The sequence below is a fragment of the Heteronotia binoei genome, chromosome 11 (genome assembly GCF_032191835.1).
Source record: "Heteronotia binoei isolate CCM8104 ecotype False Entrance Well chromosome 11, APGP_CSIRO_Hbin_v1, whole genome shotgun sequence".
In the NCBI taxonomy this organism is placed as follows: Eukaryota; Metazoa; Chordata; class Lepidosauria; order Squamata; family Gekkonidae; genus Heteronotia; species Heteronotia binoei.
In genome coordinates, this window is record NC_083233.1 from 9,876,329 (window position 1) to 9,899,573 (window position 23,245).

The window sequence follows — 23,245 nt, forward strand, 5'->3', positions numbered from 1 at the left end:
ATTACCTAGGGCGCTGGACTTCTGGGGGCACCAAATTGAGCACCCACCACATGACCTGGTGACGTTATCAGTGCAGGGGGGGCCCAGACATTAGCTTTGCCTTGGGTGCCAGACAGTCTTGGGCTGGCCTTGGATACAGGAAGTGTAATGTGCCAGGCAGGAAACTTAGAAATATGGCACATGGAGGTTGCTAATAATAATAAATGTTTATTTATATCCTGCCCTCCCCGCCAAGGCAGGCTCAGGGCGGCTTACAAAGGCATGATATAGACATATCATGTTATGACAATAAACAAGATAGTACAGTTAATAAACAAGATAATACGATTAAGTACAATATATAAATTAAACATTAAAATAATTAATATAAAAACAGTATAGCTTAATGGCACTACAGTCTCAGTTTGTACAAAAGGGCTTGATATTGTTTCTAGGTTTCATCTTAAAAGGCTAGTTGGAAGAGGGCGGTTTTGCAAGCCCTACGGAACTGATTCAGATCCCGTAGGGCCCGCACCTCCTCCGGTTGCTGACATGTGGGCAGTCCTAGCTGGCCTTGCATTGGCATGACAAGACATTCCCACTGGCTTCAAATCTTGGGGCTGAACTTTGAATGAGTGCAGGTAGCTTTCTACCTCCTATGCTAGAGAGATAGCCATGCAGTGGTGAAGCTCTCTACCTTAGTTACTTAGAGAGTTTTGATCAGTCGGATCCTTCATCTGTATCACCTGTTGTGCTTGTAGTATCCTTTTGCACCACTGTGGTAACTTCTGGAGCAAGAGAAAGGTGAAGGCTTCACATGTTTCTCCCATAAATCTATCCTCCGTGCATATTGTACAGCCAGACTATTCAGCCTAGGCTAATTCTTGCAATGTATCCATTTAGGGTTGTGAATACCTGGGTTCACAAATACCTGGAGATTTGAGGGTGGTGTCTGGGAGGGAGGGGAGATACCTCGGGAGGATATACTGCTGTACAGTGCAGCTTCCAAAGCTGCCATTTTTTCCAGGGAAATTGGAATAAATGTTTAAATTTTTTTTATAAATAAGCGATCTATGTGGTCTGGAGATCAGTTGTAATTCTGGGAGATCTCCAGCCCCCACTTGGAGGAAGGCAGCCCCACATCCATTTGTTATAGTGACTGGAGGGAGAGAACAAAACTAGCTATTCTGATTAAGCACAGGCGTGAAAACTAGCTTAAATCTTGCTTTTATTTTTAAATAGAACAAGAGCCAGATTTTTTGGATCCTAACGTGTCAGAAAAGGGTCCGATTCGAAAGTGGATCAACCATCTGAAAGATGTCAGACCTAGCACTCAGCTTGCTGGATGTACCAGTAAACCAGGAAATGGTATGTTAATTTTCAGGTGTGACTTGTAAGCCAATAAAGCACATTTTTTGCCCAGTTGGTTAGTTTAAACGTTGAAAAGTTTGCACCCATTTTGCATAGGAATATTAGAAGATCCTTGGTGGATCAGACCAGTGGTCCATCTAGCAGCTCAGTGGCCAGCTGGAATTCCACAATTTAATTGTTCATTGAGTAAAGTATTTCCTTTTTTCTGTCGTGAATCAGTATTGCCCATGAAGTTCACTGGGTGTCCCTGCGAGAGGGAGAAAAAAAATTCTCTCTGTACCCCTTCTCTACCAGGTACATAATTTTGTAAACCTCTCTCATGTCCCTCCTTAGCTGTCTTTTTTTCTAAACCAAAAAAGCTGCAGACTCTTCAGTCTTTCCTTGTAGGAAATGTACTCAGACCCCTTAATCACCTGTTTCCAGCTGCAACCAAAACTGTATGCAGTGCTCCATACATTTACAATTAGGATTTTTGTTCCAGTGAGTGCATCACCTTTTCTGGCATGTTGTTGTCTGCCTTGTGTAACATGATGTGACCTCCTTGTTCTGCCTTCTGTCGTGATAGCATCCCAGGCACAGCAATGCAAGCCACATAGCATTTCTACCTGCCTGTAGGTCTGGTTATGGCATTCACCTCTGCAGTTCCTTCAACCACCTTCCCCTGAGCTTTGCCTAGCACCTTTCTTACTTTCTTTTAGGCACCAGGCTTTTTTTAAGGCACATTTCTCTCTGCCCAGGCTTTTAATAAAGAAATTTCTTTTTTACTTGGTTTTGTCTGCTCCTAGCTTGAGACATGTTTTACTGATATAATTTTAGATTCCTCTGTTTGTTTTGTATGTTTTTACTCCCTGGCTTGATTCTTTACTTGTTTTGATTGATCTGTTTTTATTTATGTATTCTTTGGGTTCACTTGTTCTATTGCTTTATAGCACAGTTTGTGTGACTTTATTTATTTACCTCATTTATGCACTGCCTTTCTCCCCGATGGGGAACAAAGTAGCCTATGTTGTTTCCCTCCTCTCCTTTTCATCCTCACAGCGTTGCTGAGAGGGCGTGACTGAACTGTGATACCTTTTGGGGGGTTTTATTGTATATTTTAGGGGTGGGTGGGTGGGTGCACCTAGAAGTCTTGTCAGCCTCTGGTGACTGACACCTACTGGGGGCCTGGAGGATATTCAGGGAGGATGCTGAACAGAGCCTGCCACTGTCCTCCCAACTGGGTATTTCAAGGAAGTCTCTCATCCAAGTACTAATCACAGTCAACCCTGGTTAACTTCCGAGATCTGGCAAGATCAGGCTTGCCTGGTCTCGATTGGTTTTGGTTTTGTCATCTTAGTTGTGAGCTGCCTTGAACAGGGCTGGAGAGGGAGCAGACAAGCCTGTTTAGTGTAGTGGTTAAGGGTGCAGACTCTAATCTGGGAGAACCAGGTTTGATTTCCCACTCTTCCACATGCAGCTATTAGTGTGACCTTGAGTTAGTCACAAGTTCTCTCAGAGCTGTTCTCGAAAGAGGAGTTCTCAAGAGAGCTCTCTCAGCCCCATCTACCTCGCTTACCCCTGCGGTCAGCCCCACCTCCCTCACGGGGTGTCTGTTGTGGGGAGAGGAAGGGAAAAGAGATTGTAAGCCGCTCTGAGTGAAGAGTGGGGTATAAATCCAATCTCTTCTTCTTCTTCTCCTAAATATGTAAATATTGCTAAGGTCAGAGACTTGCGTTACATGGAAACACAATCGACTGTGCCTGCAGCTTCTTCCAAGCCAGGCTGCCATAGATGTCTTCATCTGGGTCCCTGAGCACCTAGAAAAAGCTCTGTATTGTTATATTTGGTTCAGCCAATATAGCCTTAATCACGCTGCTGGTATCTTGAGATTTCATCCTTGAAGGCAAAACAATAACGATGTGTGAAATAACAAAGTCGCTTTAATGTTCTTGAAGCCCCAAAATGTATCTCTTGGATTTAATAAATGCCCGAATCCGCAGCTGTGGGAGCCTCTCAGGGTTTGTTTTAAACACTGAGAAGTGATTGGGATCACAGCTTAATCGTTTCTGTGCATAATTGAAGATTAGCTGCAGGATAATTAAGGCCCGCTCACTAGGCTTAAGGAAATGTGTCCTTTTGGAGCCTTACTTTTCAGGTAATGCAGGACATAAATCCCATCTTGCTTGATGATATTGCAAAAGAAGATGCAATTAAACAACTGCGTGTGAAGTGTCCCAGATGACAGCGTGCTTGAAATCTCTGTTTCCAGTCCCTGAAACAAAACCCCGGCGATGCTGTTAGACTAACGTGGAATGGTCCGATCACTCAGATGAGCAACGGGCTGGGTATTAATTACAGGAAATAATCCAAAAGTAACCGTAGCCTAATACTTCTGCTAGGACAAAATGCCAGCTTTGCCAAGTAGTAAATGAGCATTCAGATCCACCAGAACTCTACTGAAATTAATTGGAGCACGCAGTTCCCCATAAGGCCAAGAATCTTGCATTCCAGTTGGCATTCGAGAGAGATCCAAATAACCACTGGCTGATTTCAAAATGGAGAGCAAGTGTTGCCTGTTTGTCCCAGCTCACAGAAAGGGGCCTGGAATCTTTTCTGTATCTAGCATGGTCTAACCATTCCATTCAGTGGAATCCTCCTGTTCGATTCAAGTCCAGCAGCACCTTAGAGACAAGACTTTTGGGGGGTATGAGCTTTTGAGAGTCAAAGCTCCCCTTGTGAAACGCAAGACAGGATGGAAATTGCTGCCCTGAAGGTGGGAGGGGTGTTGCAGAGAAAGGACACAGGATAATCAGATTGACTGGAGCAGAGGGCTTGGGGGGTGGGATTTAGCATCTGTAGCATCCTGCAAGGCTCTTACAGCTTTGCACATTTTTTTTTTTTATCGTGCCTGCAAACATCTTTTTCTCTTCTCTCCTCGTCACCTTTGTTCTTGCTTAATGTCCAGCCTGAAAAAAAAAGAGCCAGTGCATTTGAAAGTTTCTTAAGTTTTAATCCTAAAATGCTAAAAAGATACCTTGCCAACAGTTGCTTCAGGGTTCACACACACACACACACACACAACCCTGATCTGTGGCTGCCCTCGTCTTCTATCAGTAATTAAAAGGCATGTAGATTGCAATCCATGCAGCTTCACAAACCTCTTTCTTCTCAGTTGTCTTGCACTGGAGTAGTACTCTGATCATCTCTCTGCTTTGCAACCTGACTGTAATCTCTTTGTTCCAAACACATTTCCAGCCTGATGAACTTACAGCCTGCATTTTTGTTCTTTAACCGATGTACCATAGCACCCAGATCTATATTTAGTCAGTTGCAGCGGGGGAGCGGTGCTCTATCTTGTTAGTGAGAAAAATCCTTCGGAAAATTCTTGCCCACAAACCATAGCAGTCTCTTTGCATACTCTAATTCGATGTTCCGCTTCTTTCTTGTTTAGAGTTAAAATCCAGTAGAGCATAGGGGAAATAAAATGAAGTAAAATTGCTTCCTTTCATTCAGAATCACACTGGATTTGATGAAATGTGAACATATTTAGAGAGGAAAATACCATTTAAGAACATTCTTACCTACTTCTAAAATGGGCACAACTTTGTATCCACTTCCCTGCAGCACCAAAATCTATACAGGTTGTTCCAGTACAGACTGCAAAGCAAGTTTTGAGATACAGACGTCCTGAACTGATGTGCAGTTACGTTCCACTTTAGAAAGAGCCAGCAGATGCTTGAGTTTGTCCTGCCTGCATGCCTTTTTGTTTAGGGCTCTGGCCAGCAGCTGCAGGTTTGCAGAAATCCCAAGGAAACGATATGCAAGATGCAGGTTTGCTTAGATTTTTTTTTTAAATAAGCAATGATCACACTTAGAATCATAGAGTTGGAAGGAACCTCCAGGGTCGTCTAGTCCAACCCCCTGCACAATGCAGGAAACTCACAAACACCTCCCCCTAAATTCGCCAGGATCTTCATTGCTGTCAGATGGCCATCTAGCCTCTGTTTAAAAACCTTCAAGGAAGGAGAGCCCACCACCTCCCGAGGAAGCCTGTTCCACTGAGGAATCGCTCTAACGGTCAGGAAGTTCTTCCTAATGTTGAGCCGGAAACTCTTGATTCAATTTCAACCCATTGGTTCAGCATTCTGAATAAAACTTAGTTGGTCTTAAAAAGTGCAGCTTGTCTACTGCTTCATCCTCTCTATGACAGCCCTTCAAGTACTTGAAGATGATGATCATATCACCTCTCAGCCGCCTCCTCTCCAGGCTAAACATCCCCAGCTCCTTCAGCCTTTCTTCATAGGACTTGGTCTCCAGACCCCTCACCATCTTCTTCGCCCTCCTCTGGACTCCTTCCAGTTTGTCTATATCCTTCTTAAAATGTGGTGCCCCAAACTGAACACAATACTCCAGGTGAGGTCTTACCAGAGCAGAGTAAAGCGATACCATCACATCATGTGATCTGGACACTATACTTCTGTTGATACAGCCCAAAATGGCATTTGCCTTTTTAGCCACCACAGCACACTGTTGACTCATGTTCAGCATATGGTCCACTAATACCCTTAGATCCTTTTCGCACATACTACTGCTAAGACAAGTCTCCCCCATCCTATAACCATGCTTATAGAAATGTACACACGCACAGCAAAACTAAGACCTTGCGATGATAAACACAGCTAAAACCAATAATCGTATACTCTAATTGCTGGGTACAAGTCAAAAAAATCATTAACCAAGCTATCCCAAACTCTGGGATAAGCCACTGGGATTCTTTGAAATCAATGGAAGTTATAATACTGAGTTTTGACTCATTTATGCACAGTGTGAATTTGCTTCCATCCCACTAAAAAGTAGGGCAGTAATGAGCAGCTAATGCAGCAATCCAGGGCAGGCATCAGTCTGGACCAGTAATCAGCATGGGCAGTTGAGTTCCTTGCAGAGAAAATTCCGTGCTCTAGCATTTAAGTTCCGTGCCTGAAGCAGCGAATGAGCATCTAGTGAGTGAGCATCTAGGCATGCCTCACCTACATATGAATTGAAGAGCAAAGGCATTAAGAGAAGAGGCCTCGTTAAGCTTGCACATCCAGGTAGTGTTGTACTAAGTACCGCGGACTTTTTGCGCAGCGCACGTCTTGAACATTAACGCATGAAAACACCCTCCCTTAGCAGGTGAAAAATCAGCCAGATCTTGAGCTGACATGCCAGTCTCTGAAGGAGCAGTTGCAAGGTTCACCGAAACACTTTTATTTGGTGGCTTTATTTATTTATTTCTTAACAAGATTGTCACCCAGCCTTTCTGCCCTCCTAGTCCCCCCCCCCCCCCGGCAGCTAATAAGTTGAAATGTGCGAATTAAAACCTCATCTTAAAAGACATTAAAGCCAACACAGCAATTTAAATTGGAGCTTAAAATGAGCACAAAAGAGAAAAACAACAATTAAATCATCAGGGAGGAAGGAGGCATCACTGAGGGAATGCCAAGAGAAACAAAAAACCCCTCAGTCTTCAACTACTGATGGATGCAGGCAACAGAAGTGGAAAGCAGAATCTCTGAGGTGAGGCAGTTCCAAAATTTTGGTGGCACTACTGCCGTTTCCATCTGCCTCACCTGCACAAGGCGGGGGGCACCCAAAGCAAGGTCTCTGAAGCTGACCGCAGTGGTGTTGGGTAGGTTTAAGAGGGAGTAGCTGGTCCTTCCAGTATGTGGGCTTTGAAGGTCAAGACCAACGCCTTGAATTGTGCCCCGAAACAAATTGGAAGCCAAGACTAGAGTGATACTACATTCACCATCTTGGCTGCACGTTCTGTACCAACTGAAGTTTCCAAACAGCTCTCAACTTCAGCGCCATGTGGAGTGCCTTGTAATAGTCTAATCTTGATGTACTAATATTTGCGAGCTTTGTGGTGAAAAAGCAATTCAAGAAATTGTAGAAACATTTTTTTTTTCTACTCCAACAGTGCAATAGCATGCAGTAGTCCACTGTTGTTTCCTTGATACAGTGAGGGGCCATATGTTGGGAAGGGCATGAACTATCCGACGAACTAGAGTTCATCATAAATTTTGGCCGGTTCATGGTTCCAGAAGCAATGTTTGTGAACTGAAGAGCTGCCACAAATTTCCATGAATTTTGATGACGTTTGTGGTGGTTGGTGAACAGCAGGAAGTTTTCTGCTCTTCACTGCTGAGCAGCAGAGAGCAGAAAGCTGAGCCATTTAACCCCCTGCTTTTTACTTGCTGCCACTTAGCTGATTGCTTTAAATGGCCTGGCACAAAAAGCAGCAGAGAGCTGAAAGCAGGGGCTTAAACGACTCACAAGCCTGTTTGGTTCATACAAGTATATCTGTTCTTGGTTTGGTTCATGGTTCAGCCACAAACTTCTGAAACGCAGTTTGTACTCATCTGTAGCCATACATGTACAGAAGCAAGTGTCTATACATTAATCCCTAGCTAGAAGGGGAAATGTACAGTGTCCATGGGTTCAAAATGGTTGGAGACACCTGGAAGGAAGAAGACCGCAGTTTTCTGCCCCACCCTTCTCTCTGAATCAGAGTCTCAGAGCAGTTTACAATCTCCTTTATCTTTTCCCCCCACAGCAGACACCCTGTGAGGTGGGTGGGGCTGAGAGAGCTCTCATAGCAGCTGCCCTTTCAAGGACAACTCCTATAAGAGCTATGGCTAACCCAAGGCTATTTCAGCAGCTGCAAGTGGAGGAGTGGGGAATCAAACCCGGTTCTCCCAGATAAGAGTCTGCGCACTTAGCCACTACACCAAACTGACTCTCTTTGGTCAGGACTTCTTCTTTGAGCAGAAGAGCACTTTTGGATCCATCCCTGTATGTTTTCCAGCAATTGTTTTTGCAAATGAAGCCCCTCTCAGCAGCATCCTGGAATATTCAAATCTGGAATTTGTCCTCTGGGAATTTTCACCCATGTTTATAATTCCTGATTAGAAAGGAATCGAAGTCAGCAGTTACCTGAAGCTATTCATTCAAATTAATACCTAAATTAAGGGTAATTTCTATGTCATTTTAATTTACAACGTTTCTATTTTCTCTTAATTGATCTAGGCTTCTTGTTGTAATGTCAAGCACTTTATTCTGAAATGTACACCTTTCCCTCTGTCCTGGGGCCATTTCTTCATGGAGAAAGAGGCTTGCATTTGAAGACTTATACTTTGCAGGCTTTAGTGAATTCGAATTCCCAATAACAGTTTGCACAGATGGGAAATTGTTGAGTCTGCTCCTTCCCTTCAAATAATTAGGTGATTATTTTTAAATTTTGCTGGTGCAGCATTGATCAAAACGACTGAGGTACCTGAAGAGGAGCTGAAGGCTGTACAGTCTTTTTGTGCCGTCAAGATTAACCGGCTCAGTCACCTGCCAAGCTCAGAGCTTCCAAAGAGGCACAAGCAGAACCATTGGAAGCCTGGATTCACTTCAGAGAAGCTCCTGAGGCATGAGGTGAACTGGATTGTTCCGAATCGGCTGGTGAACAGGCTGCAGTTGAAAAATTTCCAGGGGGCCATGAAGCAGGTAACTAAAAGAAGGAATCAGATTTTCTCACTTTCTGATGAGTGCTTGAAAAAAATGAGGCAAGTGTTCTTATTTATTTAGAGCCAGATTCAAGTCCAGTAGTCCCTTAGAGACCAGAAAGGCGCTGCGGACCATAGGACGCACCTTCCTCCTGGGGGGCGATCAGCTGCCTCCGCCTCGATCCTGGCGCTTCCCCCGCGCCTGCCTGCCTGGCTCCAGCTTCTTCCAGCAAGCGCTGGGATCGCTCCACGCTGCCCCCACCGCAAACCCAGTGCTTCGCGAGCGCCGGCTGCGGAGAGGGCAGCATGCTTCCTCCGTGCCTGTCTGCCTGGCTCCAGCTCTGACGCTTAAAGCAAGCGCCAGGATCGCTCCTTCTGCCCTCCGATCCGAGCGCTTGCTTTAAGCATCAGAGCTGAAGCCAGGCAGACAGGCACGGAGGAAGCACGCTGCCCCCTCCACAGCCGGTGCTCGCAAAGCGCTGGGTTTGCGATGGGGGCAGCGTGGAGCGATCCCAGTGCTTGCTGGAAGAAGCTGGAGCCAGGCAGACAGGCACGGGGGAAGCGCCGGATCGGAGGCGGAGGCAACGGATCGCCCCCCCCCCCCCCGGAGGAAGGTACGTACCTTCGCTCCATAAGATGCGCACACTTCCCCCCCACTTTTTTTTGGGGGGGGAAGTGCGTCTTATGGTCCGAAAAATACGGTACCTCCTTTTTCCTGGTCTGTATAGGAGAGTTTGGGGGCAGGCAGGGTATTCATGCCTCACACCCTCTGGGATGCTAGAAACACTTTGGGGCTCAAGCAGGTAAAATTCACCGTCCCTTCTGCTTATTTCTTTCTTCCACTGACACGCAGCTGCCCTCAACATTCCACATCTCCTGGATGACAGTGAGCATGCTCAGTCCTCATCAGACCTTAAAAGACTCTTCCCCCCTCCCCCTTTAATTGTGCAAACAGGGTTTTTTTTAATCCCCCAAGCATGAGGGCCTTGTCAGTGAATGGTGAGTGGCTTCATTTCTGTCTTCTTCACCTGTTAAGGCACTCGACCATTGCGTTTGCAATTAGAAATGATGTGGGTATCTCAGCTCGCGTTAACTTCCAATGCTTTTCTCTCTTCAAAAAGTTTTTTTTTTAATAACCACTGGAAAGAAGGAACAGTAATTCTACCTATAGTGGCTTAATACAATAAAAGACCATGATGTAACATTTTATAAGTTGGTAGCAACCCCAACCCCCCAATATCGTTATCCTTAAATAAATCACTGGTATAGCTGCTACATCTAGTGTTGCAGAGCAGAAAGCCAAAGTAATTTAGTGTAAAAAAAAGTAACTTGGGCTGGCCTATTGTGATGATTCTGTGGCAGAAGTTTATGAAGTAATTTGGGATGCCTGAGAAGAGCACACACCTTTGTCTTGATGTCATACCTCTATACCTTATTATTTTTAATGAAGACAGTTGTCTGACTAGAACAGAATCAGCTTGACTGCTTGTTACTTTGACTTCCAGTTAGCAGAAACTGAAATGCACCAACCGTTGCACTGCCCTGAGTGTGAGAAGAAAAGAGCAGAGTTGGCCAGAGAGACTTTTCTGAGGCAAAAGAGAACTTTAATGGAAGGGGTTTTGCTTCAAGCCAAACTGGAAGAACACATCTACACCAAAGTAAGTTGTTACTCAGGTAAGCAGAGACTGCGACCCAACTGGGAAATAACCTCACTAACGGTGCAACCTTGCAAAACTTTTATTTTCCTTGCCCGCTCTTACAAATGCAACTTACAGACTCCATGGAATGTTTTCATATTTTTAGGAAATTTGTTACCAACTTCTGAACAAACTGTATTTACTTGGAAGGAACTGTACTTACTTGGAACTTTGAATGTAAGAAAACAAACAAAAAACCACCAAAAGAGAAAAGACAGCATAAAACATGACTCTGAATTTAAAATGACCCCTCTTAAATAAAGGTAGCGGTATAAACAAAGTTTGTATTGAATAGTAACTGAAATAGAGTAAACATCATAGACCAGAGAAGAAAATAATTATTTTCACTTTTTATACCTCTTTGTAGTGTAACTCTTCATAGGTGGTATGCAAGAGACTGGCTTTTTTTAATACCGCCCCCCCCCCCCCCAAATGCCAAACTACTAGGCAAAAACGACTTGCAGTGCTATCCTGAACAAAATGACACTCTTCTCAATCCACTGAAATCAGTGGGCTTAGAAGGGTTGCAAGTTGGTAATACACTGTTAAACTTCCCTCTCCCCTAGTCAAGTGCTTTCTCCAAGATAGGAAGTCGCACTTTCCCAAGAGACAGCTGAAGCACCAAACCAGCAGGGACGTCTTTATCCTTCCCTAACAAGAATGTGCAAGTATGAATAGCACTGTTCTTAATAGCACAGGTTAATTAAAGCTAAAAGGGTCTTCAGTTGCTGATGTGAACAAATGCAAAAGGAAAGTCCCAAAGCTGTACAACACAAGGTGAGTAATATGAAATTGTAAAACAGGAAATGGACAATTAAACATTGGAATCCTGGGTGTGAGTGAACTAAAATGGACTGAATTAGGACATTTTCAGCTTGGAAATGACAAACCCAAAAGAAACAGTGTTGCTGTAATAGGAAGGTGAGATGCAGCACAAGCAATCAGGACCTACAGTGCAAAGGCTGGGCAAATAAACAATTTGACTTCATAGAATGCCAATCAACATAACCATCATTCAGATTTATGCCCCAACTATAGGTGCTGAAGGGGAAAAAATTTAAAGCTTTTATTGCAAGTGTCCAGGAAGAAATTGATTAGGTACCTGGACAAGTTGAGCTGATAATTATATATGACTAGAGTGCAAAAGTAGGAAACAAAACTGAATAAAATATTGTTGGAAAATTTGGACTAGGATTATGAGTTGAAGCATGAGGGCAACTCATAGAATTTGTGAAGCCAAGAACTGAATAGATTATTGCATACGTGGGCATCACTGGGTGGCCAATATAGGAATCAAATAGATGACATAGAAACAGAAGATGAAGGAGCTCATCTCATTTGGTCTCATTTAATTCATGTACAGAACATGAATTGTTAATACAAAAATTAGACTACAGCTGAAGAAAAACACTAGTGTCCAAATAATCTAAACAAGATTCCTGAAGATTTTAAAGAACATGTAAAGAACAACTGTGCATTACTAAGTTCAATTGCATATGAACTGGGAGATCTGTGGGTTGAAACCAGAGACATTATTAAAGAAAAATACACAAAGACTATTCCTGTAGCCAAAAGTAAGGAAACGCCTTGGTGGACGGCTGAAGAAAATGGTAAGATTGCTAAGGGTAGATGAGAAGTAAGAGTAAAAGGTTACAGATATAAAACCAGAGTTTTAAAGGCAACTTTTCAGTGACTTGCATGTAGAGAAAAAGAGAACAATTATAACCAGTGCAAAGAAATGGAAGAATAAGATCTGAGAAATCAAAGGGGAATTCAAAGCATGGCTAGGGATGCTGAAAGATCAACAAGAAAATACATTATCTTAGGACAAAATAAAGAAAACATGGAAAAATATGTGGAAGAACTGTACAGAAGAGGTGAAAGGATGATGGAGGACCTGCAGTTTTTGAATGTTAAGTGAAACTTGCACTCAAAGCAATTTTTATGTACATCTTTTATAGTCCACCTTTCTCACTTGGACTCAAGGGAGGTTACACAATGAGTCAATACGGGAGGAGAGGCATTCGATAGATACAATAGGATTAACAAATAACCAGGAGCAGATGGAATATCGGTAGAGCTGTTCTAATCTACCAAAACAAGATCGTGCCAATCAAGGCTTAGGAAGATTGTTCCAATAAATATGGAAAACAAAACAATGGCCCGCATATGGAAACGGTCAGTGTGCATTCCAGTTCTGAAAAAAATGAGAGTTCAAAGATTGCAGCAGCTGCCAGATCATCACATTAGTTTCCCACACAAGCTAAGTGATGCTTACGACGACTCTTGCAATACACAGAACAAGAATGCCAGATTTACAAGCTGGATTCAGAAAAGAACGAGGCTCTAGAGATTATATTGCAAATTTTTGATGGTTATTGGAGCATATGAGAGAATCTGAAAATTCAGCTTGCGGTTGGTTTTCTAGATTACATGACAATGTGAATCATGAAAAGCTATGGATAATTTTAAAAGAATTGGGTATCTACAACATCTGATTGTTTCCATGAGTACCTTGTACTGTGGACAAGAGGCTGTTCTCAGGAGAAGACTACAGGGAAAACAGAAGGGTTTCCAGTTATCAAGTATTATATTATCTCTCTGTCTTTTCAGTCTATATGCAGAACATATAAGGAAAACTGGGTTAGATTGAGATGAAAGTGGAGTGGAAATTGGAAGGAACACTGCCAATATTGCAGATGACATGACCTTACTGGCAGAAAGCAATGAATACTTAAATGACTAGTGAAGATGGTTAAAGAAAAAAGTGCCGAAGCAGCTTTACATCTCGACATAAAGAAGACAAAAGTAATGACTGCTGAGCAATTACACAATTTTAGAGTTGACAGTAAAGAAACTGAAATTGTTACTGATTTTCTATTTGTCTGCTCAGTCATCAACCCAAAGGGAGACTGCAGCAGCCAAGATTCAGAAGGAGGTGGAGACTGGGAAGGGCAGCCATGAAGGAACTAGAAGAGATGCCAAAGTGTAAGGAGGTGTTGCTGGAGACCAAAATCAAGATAATTCGTACGATGTTATTCCCTGTCTTTATGGATCGATGTGAACGTTGGACAGTGAAGAAAGCTGAGAGGAAGTAAATGGATTAATTTGAAATTGCAGGAGAGTTTTTCAGGTACCGTGGGCTTCAGAAAGGACAAATAAGCGGGTTCTAGATCAGATCATGCCTGAATCCTCCCTGGATGCTAATATAACTAAACTGAGCCTATTGTACTTTGGTCACATCATAAGAAGAAAAGCCTCACTGGAAGCGACGATAGTGCTAGAAAAAGGTGAAGGCAGCAGGACAAGAGGAAGACCGCCGACATGAGATGGATGGACTCAGTCATGGAAGAAGAAGAGAAGAAGATACTGGATTTATATCCCGCCCTCCACTCCGAAGAGTCTCAGAGCGGCTCACAATCTCCTTTCCCTTCCTCCCCCACAACAGACACCCTGTGAGGTAGATGAAGATATTGAATTTATATCCCACCCTCCACTCCGAAGAGTCTCAGAGCGGCTCACAATCTCCTTTCCCTTCCTCCCCCACAACAGACACCCTGTGAGGTAGATGAAGATATTGAATTTATATCCCACCCTCCACTCCGAAGAGTCTCAGAGCGGCTCACAATCTCCTTGACCTTCCTCCCCCTCAACAGACACCCTGTGAGGTAGATGAAGATATTGGATTTATATCCCGCCCTCCGCTCCGAAGAGTCTCAGAGCAGCTCACAATCTCCTTTACCTTCCTCCCCCACAACAGACACCCTGTGAGGTAGATGAAGATATTGGATTTATATCCCGCCCTCCACTCCGGAGAGTCTCAGAGCGGCTCACAATCTCCTTTCCCTTCCTCCCCCACAACAGACACCCTGTGAGGCAGATGAAGATATTGGATTTATATCCCGCCCTCCACTCCGGAGAGTCTCAGAGCGGCTCACAATCTCCTTTCCCTTCCTCCCCCACAACAGACACCCTGTGAGGTGGGTGGGGCTGGAGAGGGCTCTCACAGCAGCTGCCCTTTCAAGGACGACCTCTGCCAGAGCTATGGCTGACCCAAGGCCATTCCAGCAGCTGCAAGTGGAGGAGTGGGGAATCAAACCCGGTTCTCCCAGATAAGAGTTCACACACTTAACCACTACACCAAACCGGCTCTCCACACACACCCCTGTTTGCAAGACCTGAGCAAGGCTGTTAACAGTAGGATGTTTTTGGAGGCCATGACGTCATATGGTTGCTTCAAGTAAGAAATGATTTGACAACACATAACACACCCATCTAAAGCAGCCATGAGCTTATAACAGTTATAGCTGATGTTTTGCTAAATTGCTGCTAGAACCTGCGGGCTTTCAGTGCTGCTTCTCTGTGTTGGCCTATGAGTTCTCACATATTCTCTAGTGCAGGGGTGGCCAACGGTAGCTCTCCAGATGTTTTTTTGCCTACAACTCCCATCAGCCCCAGCCATTGGTCATGCTGGCTGGGGCTGATGGGAGTTGTAGGCAAAAAAACATCTGGAGAGCAACCGTTGGCCACCCCTGCCTAGTGCTTTCTGTGTGCGCAGTGAATCGCATTCACATTCCCCCCCCCACCGTCTATGCATAGCACCTCTTAACAAATCTGTATTCCTGACTAGAAGATGACAACTCTCCCCCCTTTTAAGAAAACCAAAAAAGGTGAAAAACGTCATCTTCCTTTTGAGCAAGTACAGTAACTGGGGAATGCAAGAAATGCCCAGCTATATAATACCTGTTTGCTTCTTAACTGTGGGTACAGTTCATGGACATATGAGGTTACCTTATATTGAATCAAACCCCTGGTACAGGTTACACAGTATTGTGCTCTGACTGGCATAATCTTTCAAAGGTCTTGGGGAAGGGGGAAGTTTTTAATTTGATTTAAATTTAATTTGCGATTTATACCCTGCCCTATCCTGCAAAGTGGGCTCAGGGCGGCTTACAACATTTAAACATTTGTTGTTCAGTCGCACAGTTGATTCCAACTCTTTGCGACAAAGTCACAAAGTCACGCCAGGCCAAGGAACAGTCTGGGTTGATTTCGCTTAGGATTGACTGATTTGATCTTCTTGCAGTCTAAGGGACTCTCAAGAGTCTTCTCTAGACCACATCTCAAAAGCATCTATTCTTCTGCGCTCAGCCTTCCTTATGGTCCAGCTGTCACAGCCATACATTACTACTACTGGGAATACCATCGCTTTGACTATACGAACTTTTGTTGGCAGGGTGATGTCTCTTCTTTTTATTATACTGCCCAGGTTTGCCATAGCTGTCCTCCCAAGGAGCAAACATCTTTTGATTTCATGGCTACAGTCACCATCTGCAGTGATCTTGGATCCCAGAAATGTGAAGTCACTACTTCCGTGTCTTCCCCTTCTATTTGCCAAGGTGTGATGGGGCCAGATGCCATGATCTTAGTTTTTTTGATATTGAGTTTCAAGCCTACTTTTGTGCTCTCCTCTTTCACCCTCAGCAAGAGGTTCTTTAGCTCCTCCTCACTTTCTGCCATTAGAGTAGTGTCATCTGCATATCTGAGGTTGTTGATGTTTTTCCTGGCAATCTTAATTCCAGCTTGTGCTTCATCCAGGCCAGCATTCTGCATGATGTACTCTGCATATAAATTAAATCAGGGTGACAATATACATCCTTGTTGAACTCCTTTTCCTATTCTAAACCAATCAGTTGTTCCATATCCCGTTCTGACAGTTGCCTCTTGACCCTTATACAGGTTTCTCAGGAGGCATGTGAGGTGGTCTGGTACTCCCATCTCTTTAAGGACTTGCCACAGTTTATTGTGAGCCACACAATCAAAGGCTTTAGCATAGACAATGAAGCAGAAATAGACGTTTTTCTGATACTCCCGTGCTTTCTCCATAATCCATCAAATGTTGGCAATTTGATCTCTAGTTCCTCTACCTCTCTGAAACCAAGCTTGAACTTCTGGTAGTTCCCAATCGACATACTGCTGAAGCCTAGTTTGTAGGATCTTTAACATGATCTTGCTGGCATGTGAAATGAGTGCAGTGGTGCGATAGTTTGAACATTCCTTGGCATTACCCTTCTCTGGGACTGGAATATAAACTGATCTTTTCCAATCCTGTGGCCACTGTTGTGTTTTCCAAATTTGTTGACATAATGTGTGCATCACTTTAACAGCATCATCTTTTAGGACTTGAATAGCTCAACTGAGATACCATCATCTCCGCTCACTTTGTTGTTAGTAATGCTTTCTAAAGCCCATTTGACTTCACTCTCCAGGATGTCTGACTCAAGGTCATCGATTTCACTGTCATGGTTGTCCGGGATATTGAGATCCTTCTTGAATAATTCTTCTGTGTATTCTTGCCACCTCTTCCTGATCTCTTCTGCTTCTGTTAGGTCCCTACCGTTTTTGTCCTTTATCATGGCCATCTTTGCATGAAACGTTCCCTTGATTTCTCCAATTTTCTTGAATGGATCTCTTGTCCTTCCCATTCTCTTATTTTCCTCTATTGCTTTGCATTGTTCCTTCAGGAAGGCCTCCTTATTTCTCCTTGCTGTTCTCTGAAAATCTGCATTCAGTTGGGTGAATCTTTCCTTTTCACCTTTGCCTTTTATGTTCCTTCTTTCCTCAGCTATTTGTAAAGCCTCATCAGACAGCCACTTTGCTTTCTTGCATTTCTTTTTCTTTGGGATGGTGCTGATTGCTGCCTTCTGTACAATGTCACGAACCTCCATCCATAGTTCTTCAGGCACTCTATCAATTCTAATTCCTTAAACCTATTCTTCCACTCCACTGTATATTCATAAGGGAGGTGATCAAGGTCAAACCTGAATGGCCTAATGACTTCCCCAGTTTTCTTCAATTTAAGCCTGAATTTTGCGATGGGTAGTTCATGATCTGAGCCGCAGTCAGCTCCAGGTCTTGTTTTTGCTGACTGTAAGGAGCTTCTCCATCTTTGACTGCAGAGTATATAATCAATCTGATTTCTGTGTTGCCCATCAGGTGATGCTCACGTGTAGAGTCGCCTTTTAGGTTGTTGGAAGAGGGTGTTCGCTATGACCAGCTTGTTCTCTTGACAAAACTCTATTAGCCTTTGCCCGGCTTCATTTTGTTCACAAGGCCAAACTTGTCAATTTTTCCGGTCACCTTTTGATTTCCTACTTTGGCATTCTAGTCCCCTATGATGAGGAGGACATCTTTTTTTGGTGTTAATTGTAGAAGGTGGTGTAGATCTTCATAGAACTGGTCCACTTCAGCCTCTTCTGCATCAGTGGTTGGGGCATAGACTTGGATTACTGTGATATTGAATGGTTTGCCTTGGATACGGACCGAGATCATTCTGTCATTTTTGAGATTGTATCCCATTACTGCCTTTCTCACTCTCTTGTTAACTATAAAGGCCACACCATTTCTTCTACGGGACTTTTGCCCACAGTAATAGATGTAGTGATCCTCTGAGTTGAATTCACTCATTCCCATCCATTTTAGTTCACTGATTTCCAAGATGTCGATGTTCAGTCTTGCCATCTCTTGTTTGACCACATCTAGTTTACCTTGATTCATAGATCTTACATTCCACGTTCCGATGCAGTATTGTTCTTTGCAGCATCGGACTGTTCTTTCATCATCAGACACATCCACAGCTGAGCGTCCTTTCGGCTTTGACCCAGCCGCTTCACTCTTTCTGTGGTTACTTCCCCAATAGCATATTGGGCACCTTCTGACCTGAGGGGCTCATCTTCCAGCGCCATATCTTTTAGCCTTTTGTTTCTGCTCATGGGGTTTTCTTGGCAAGGATACTGGAGTGGTTTGCCATTTCCTTCTGCAGTGGATCACATTTAGTCTGGATTCTCAGCTGTGGCCTGTCCATCTTGGGTGGCCCTGCATGGCATAGCCCACAGCCTCACTGAACCTCGCAAGCCCTCTCGCCATGGCAAGGCAGCATTACAATAACAATAAATAAATCAGATCCAGTTAAACACAATGAATTTAAGATATCTCATAAATATAATAGAAATATATATACAAGTAAAAGTGACATTCTGAGATGCCAAGGCTTGAACCTGCGACCTCCTTTGTGAAACACACACTCTCCCATTGACCAGTGGCTTCTTTCCAGATAAAGGGGTTCTGTAGAGAGCACACAACTCCACATTTCCTTGCTGCTGTTTGAGTGTATTTAGATCACTTCTGTCAGGATCCTCCTGGCTTTATGAGCCTGCGGGCACCTTCGGAACTCTGACACAGGGCGATGAACACAACCACAAAACGGCTGCCAGAGGAGGCGAAGCCAACCACAAAATGTCAGGGAGTGAGGTTGTGCATAACTCATAACAACGCTTCCAGCTTTTCAGGCAGAAGCTCTGCTTAACAGGATGCCTTTTAAAATGAACGTATTATATAAAACATTTTCTTGCATACCATACACACAGCTTACCTTCAGTCTTGCAGTGAAGATCCTTGTGCCATGTTGTCAGCTCCTAGCCAAGCAGTGTTTTTAAAAATCTGCACAGCCAATCAGAAGCCCTGCTTGGCAGAGGCCCCACTTCCTTCTTAAAACATCTGGTGGGCTCTGTGAAAGTAGTCAGCAGGCATGTGTTGCCCCCGGGCACCACTTTGGGGACCCCTGTCCTAGGTAAAGCCTGTAGTTTGCATAATCTGCTTAGCTTTCCAACTCATTTCTAGCCGAAGTGCTCAGAGTTGGTAGCAGCAGTTATATATGAATGCAGAGGTGGCTGTGAAATTGGTTGTACACTGCTTTGGGTGCAGTATTTATACTTTAATATTATATATTTATATTATGTGTTTTGCATAAGGAAAGCACGGTATTTGGCTGTTCCAAGGCCTTTGTGAAGGCAACTGAATAAGGCGCGTCTGTTCCCTGGACGCTAAACCTGTGTGGCAAAATCGCAGCCTCGGATCATGCTAATTATTATTATAGATCATGGCAGACTCTTGGTTGTCCAAAAGGAAATGTCTTGTCTCCCTTTTCTCTCTCTTTCCAGGATGCTCTTGTCCTCATTGGCGAAATCCACCAGAGTCTTCCTAAGCTTTCTGAGGATCCTGGAAACGTTTGGCAGAAACTGAATGAGAGACCTCTACAAGTCTAGAGCATGGCTCTGCTGGGACCATAACCGAAGTGAAAGGTGCACATAAAGTCCAATTCACCTGTATGGAGCCATGAAGAGTATCGCCTTCTGATACCGACAAGCCGGTCTGTGATCAAAGATGCCCCTTGTCGATTGGCTCCAGGTCTAGAATCCAACTCTGGCTCCCATCCCAGCGTGCGCAGAGCAAAGTGCTGCCGCTTTAATTAAATACATTTTTCAGATTACAGAAGGTGACTTTTTTATTATAACTCCTGACAAGCCATTAAGTATTGCTTTTGTGAAATTTCATTTGGGGATTGGGCGCCGATCACAGCTGCTCCGACTTGCAAAGAAAACAAATGGCTCTGTTTTTCAAGACAGGAAGGTGTAATGATTGGGTGTCAGTGCAATCTGTTCCCGCTGCTGCTTGCTAAATTGAAAGCTGGAGTCCCGGGTAGAGGAATGAGACAGCAGACGGCAAAGGAACAGCCGTGGAGGCACAGCGGAGTGCTTTTTGTAGTGCTGATGGCAGCGAGGATACGACCTGGAATCGATCCACGAAGCTGAGGACCCCGAGGCGACAAGCAGTGATATTAAATTAGTAATGTCGGATTGTGAGTACAGGGGTAAAGATAGAAGTAAGTAGCTGATAAAGTTTTAGTGCGCTGTCCAAATATTGTTCTGGCATTATTAGCTTTTTAAATGTGATATCCAGGTTTATGAGTTGCCACACATCATCGGTCCAAAGGAGAGAGGTTTTGGATCAGAGACCCATGTTCTATTTATGTTATATATTGATAGTTGCACTGCTCGCCTTCCCTCATCTTTGGAGGCCCTGTTCTGGGTGCCTGTGCCAGGTGAGGCTTGACAGGTAGCAATCCAGGAAAGGGCTTGTGGGGCCAAAACGTCGGCATTCCTTCTGCAGGGAGATTTGTCTGCCTCCTCCCATTGTTGTCTTCTGCCTGTGTGTGAAGACTTTTGTGTTCTGTTTGACAGACCCCCAATAAGGTTAGATTAAGGGAAACTCGACCATTTGAATTTAATTAGAAGAGTAAACCAGAGTTGGGGGAGGCACTTTCCGCAAGCCCAGCTGAACAAATGGTGATTTGCAGGATGCCCTGGGGCAGCAGAAACCCCACCCAGACGCGGAAACAAAACCATCCCCAGAGGCCTGCAAATGCTGGCTCCCAGTCTTCTCAGGAAATCCCAAATATTTCCAGGATTTTTCAGGACTTTTTGTTTGTTTGTTTCCTGGAAAATTCCCAGATATATTTGGAGTGCCGAATATACGCAAGAAATACGGATAAGGTGTTTTCAGGTATATTTTTGGCTCGTATGTATTGGAATGCACACCTGTAGTTTCACCCTGCCCTGAGGATGAAATCCTAGATCCTTGTTTTCTCCCCTTGGCCCTTAATAAAAAGGGCAAACATCAAACAGGAATCTAAGCTAACATTAAGGAGTCCACTGCTGGCTGCTGGGCTCCAGGGTTTCAGTGGATGGATGAATGGATGCCAGAGATCTGTGTACCGCAGGCATGTGTCATTACTATACCTATATGTGCAAAGTTTCTATTTCTGGAGTGTTGTTCTCATGTCACAGTTCTTATTCCTGGCTTGGGGGCATTCACTGGGCGGGGGTGCTTTAAGGGTTAAATACTGAAGAACCCGAATATCTGAAATAGATAAGTTGAACATGAACATATGAAGAACATATGAAGCTGCCTTATACTGAATCAGACCCTTGGTCCATCAAAGTCAGTCTTGTCTTCTCAGACTGGCAGCGGCTCTCCAGGGTCTCAAGCTGAGGTTTTTTCACACCTATTTGCCTGGACCCTTTTTTGGAGATGCCAGGGATTGAACCTGGGACCTTCTGCTTCCCAAGCAGATGCTCTACCACTGAGCCACTGTCCCTCCCCAAAACATATGAACATATGAAGCTGCCTTATACTGAATCAGACCCTTGGTCCATCAAAGTCAGTATTGTCTTCTCAGACTGGCAGCGGCTTTCCAGGGTCTCAAGCTGAGGTTTTTTCACACCTATTTGCCTGGACCCTTTTTTGGAGATGCCAGGGATTGAACCTGGGACCTTCTGCTTCCCAAGCAAATGCTCTACCACTGAGCCACCGTCCCTCCCCTAACTGTTGTACTAACTGTGACCTGGATGGCTTATTCTTTAGCCATTTGAAAACCCCCAGGCTCAGTCTGCGGGGTGCAGAGCAATGGAGTTCTTAAGCTGCCCTGAGCCTGCTTCGGCGGGGCGGGGAGGGCAAGATAGAAATCTAATAAATAATAACATTAACATTGACCCTCCCCTCTTCCTCAGTTCACCATACTAAAAAGAGGAATGAGGGTATTCGTGAGTTTCCTGCATTGTGCAGGCGGTTGGACTAGATGACCCTGGAGGTCCCTTCCAACTCTATGGTTCTATGAATAAGTAGCAGTTCCGTGGGTCTGGGAGCTCAGATTCAACCTGTCCAGGCCAGAATTGCAGTCTCCGTTAAGGCTCAACCTAGCAGCTTGAGAACTTTGTGAGCTCTGCCCTTACTTCAAGGTAGCTCTCCAGCTTAGCCTGCTTCACTGGTTGCAGCCTCGCTGTAGTTGTTCATGCCCCTGTAGTATCCTGACTTGACTACTGCCATGAGCCATAACTGAGCTGCTCTTGAAGACTGCCGGCCAGTTTCCTCCATTGAGAAGTGTTCCAACTGGCCGATCTCACATGAATGCAGGAAAGAAAACACTAATAAAGGTGGTTTGGTGTTGGGTTAAGTTTGGCTGAGACATGAATATAGAAATCTTCGAGCTCCCGTGGAATGATGTGGGCATGATGTCTTCCTGCAGGGGACTGTATTTCCTTCTGGGGTGGCACAAAGAGATCGATGACTTGAAGCAACTGCAATGAATCACACCTCTTGACTGTTTCCAGCGGGGTCAGCACTGAAGCAGGCTGTGCCCTGGAGAATTAAGGCTTTTGGGGGACACTTTTGGAAAGCAAAGCAGGCCTTGTCCTCCACCAGGAGATTGCTCTGTGTCTGGGCTGTGTGAATAGGTAGGGGGGTTCCACGGCTGAATGCTCTTCCTTGCAAATTTATTTATTTGATATTTAGATCTTCCTTTTCTCCTCAGTGGGAACCTAAAGCCGCTTCCATTGTGCTTCACTTCTCCATTTGATCCTCACCCTGTGAGGAGGGTTCGCTTGTGAGCAAGAGACCCCTAATTTCAGTTATATACGGACATTGTAATCACCCGTTTGGTTGCCAGGGTGCCTGGAGATACAACTCACACACATCTGCTGTGAAATGTGGGTTTTATCTACTGTTTTATAAGAGACTTATGTGAATACTAACAGCACTCTATATCTCTGGAGGAGTGCTAGCCAGAAGTACAGATGGGTTTCCAGCTGCTCTGTGCGTGAACCATCTCAGCCATTGCAGTGGAAGAAGTCGCGTTGCCAGGATCTGTCTGGGCAAGCGGTTTCCAGCCTTGACCATGAAAGCCATGTTGGTAGGCTAACATCATCAGCGACCATCTTCCAGCCAGACTCCATGACAGAGAAGCGAGAGGCTCACGCACTCAACAGCTGTAACATCTACATTAGGCAATCA

The 23,245-nt window shown here is 44.3% G+C and overlaps 1 protein-coding gene across 4 annotated transcripts in view; it reads left to right on the forward strand.

The window, feature by feature from the left end:
* The window catches only part of C11H8orf48 (chromosome 11 C8orf48 homolog), a 28,836-nt gene extending 8,521 nt beyond the window's left edge, over positions 1-20,315 (forward strand). For all 4 annotated transcript variants that reach the window (XM_060250064.1, XM_060250063.1, XM_060250062.1 and 1 more), the window contains exons 3-6: positions 1,222-1,347; positions 8,621-8,862; positions 10,367-10,519; positions 19,558-20,315. In XM_060250064.1, the coding sequence (XP_060106047.1) occupies positions 1,222-1,347; positions 8,621-8,862; positions 10,367-10,519; positions 19,558-19,662 (626 nt within the window). In that variant the 3' untranslated portion in view covers positions 19,663-20,315. The remainder of the gene's footprint in view (positions 1-1,221; positions 1,348-8,620; positions 8,863-10,366; positions 10,520-19,557) is intronic.
* The last annotated feature ends 2,930 nt before the right edge of the window (positions 20,316-23,245 follow it).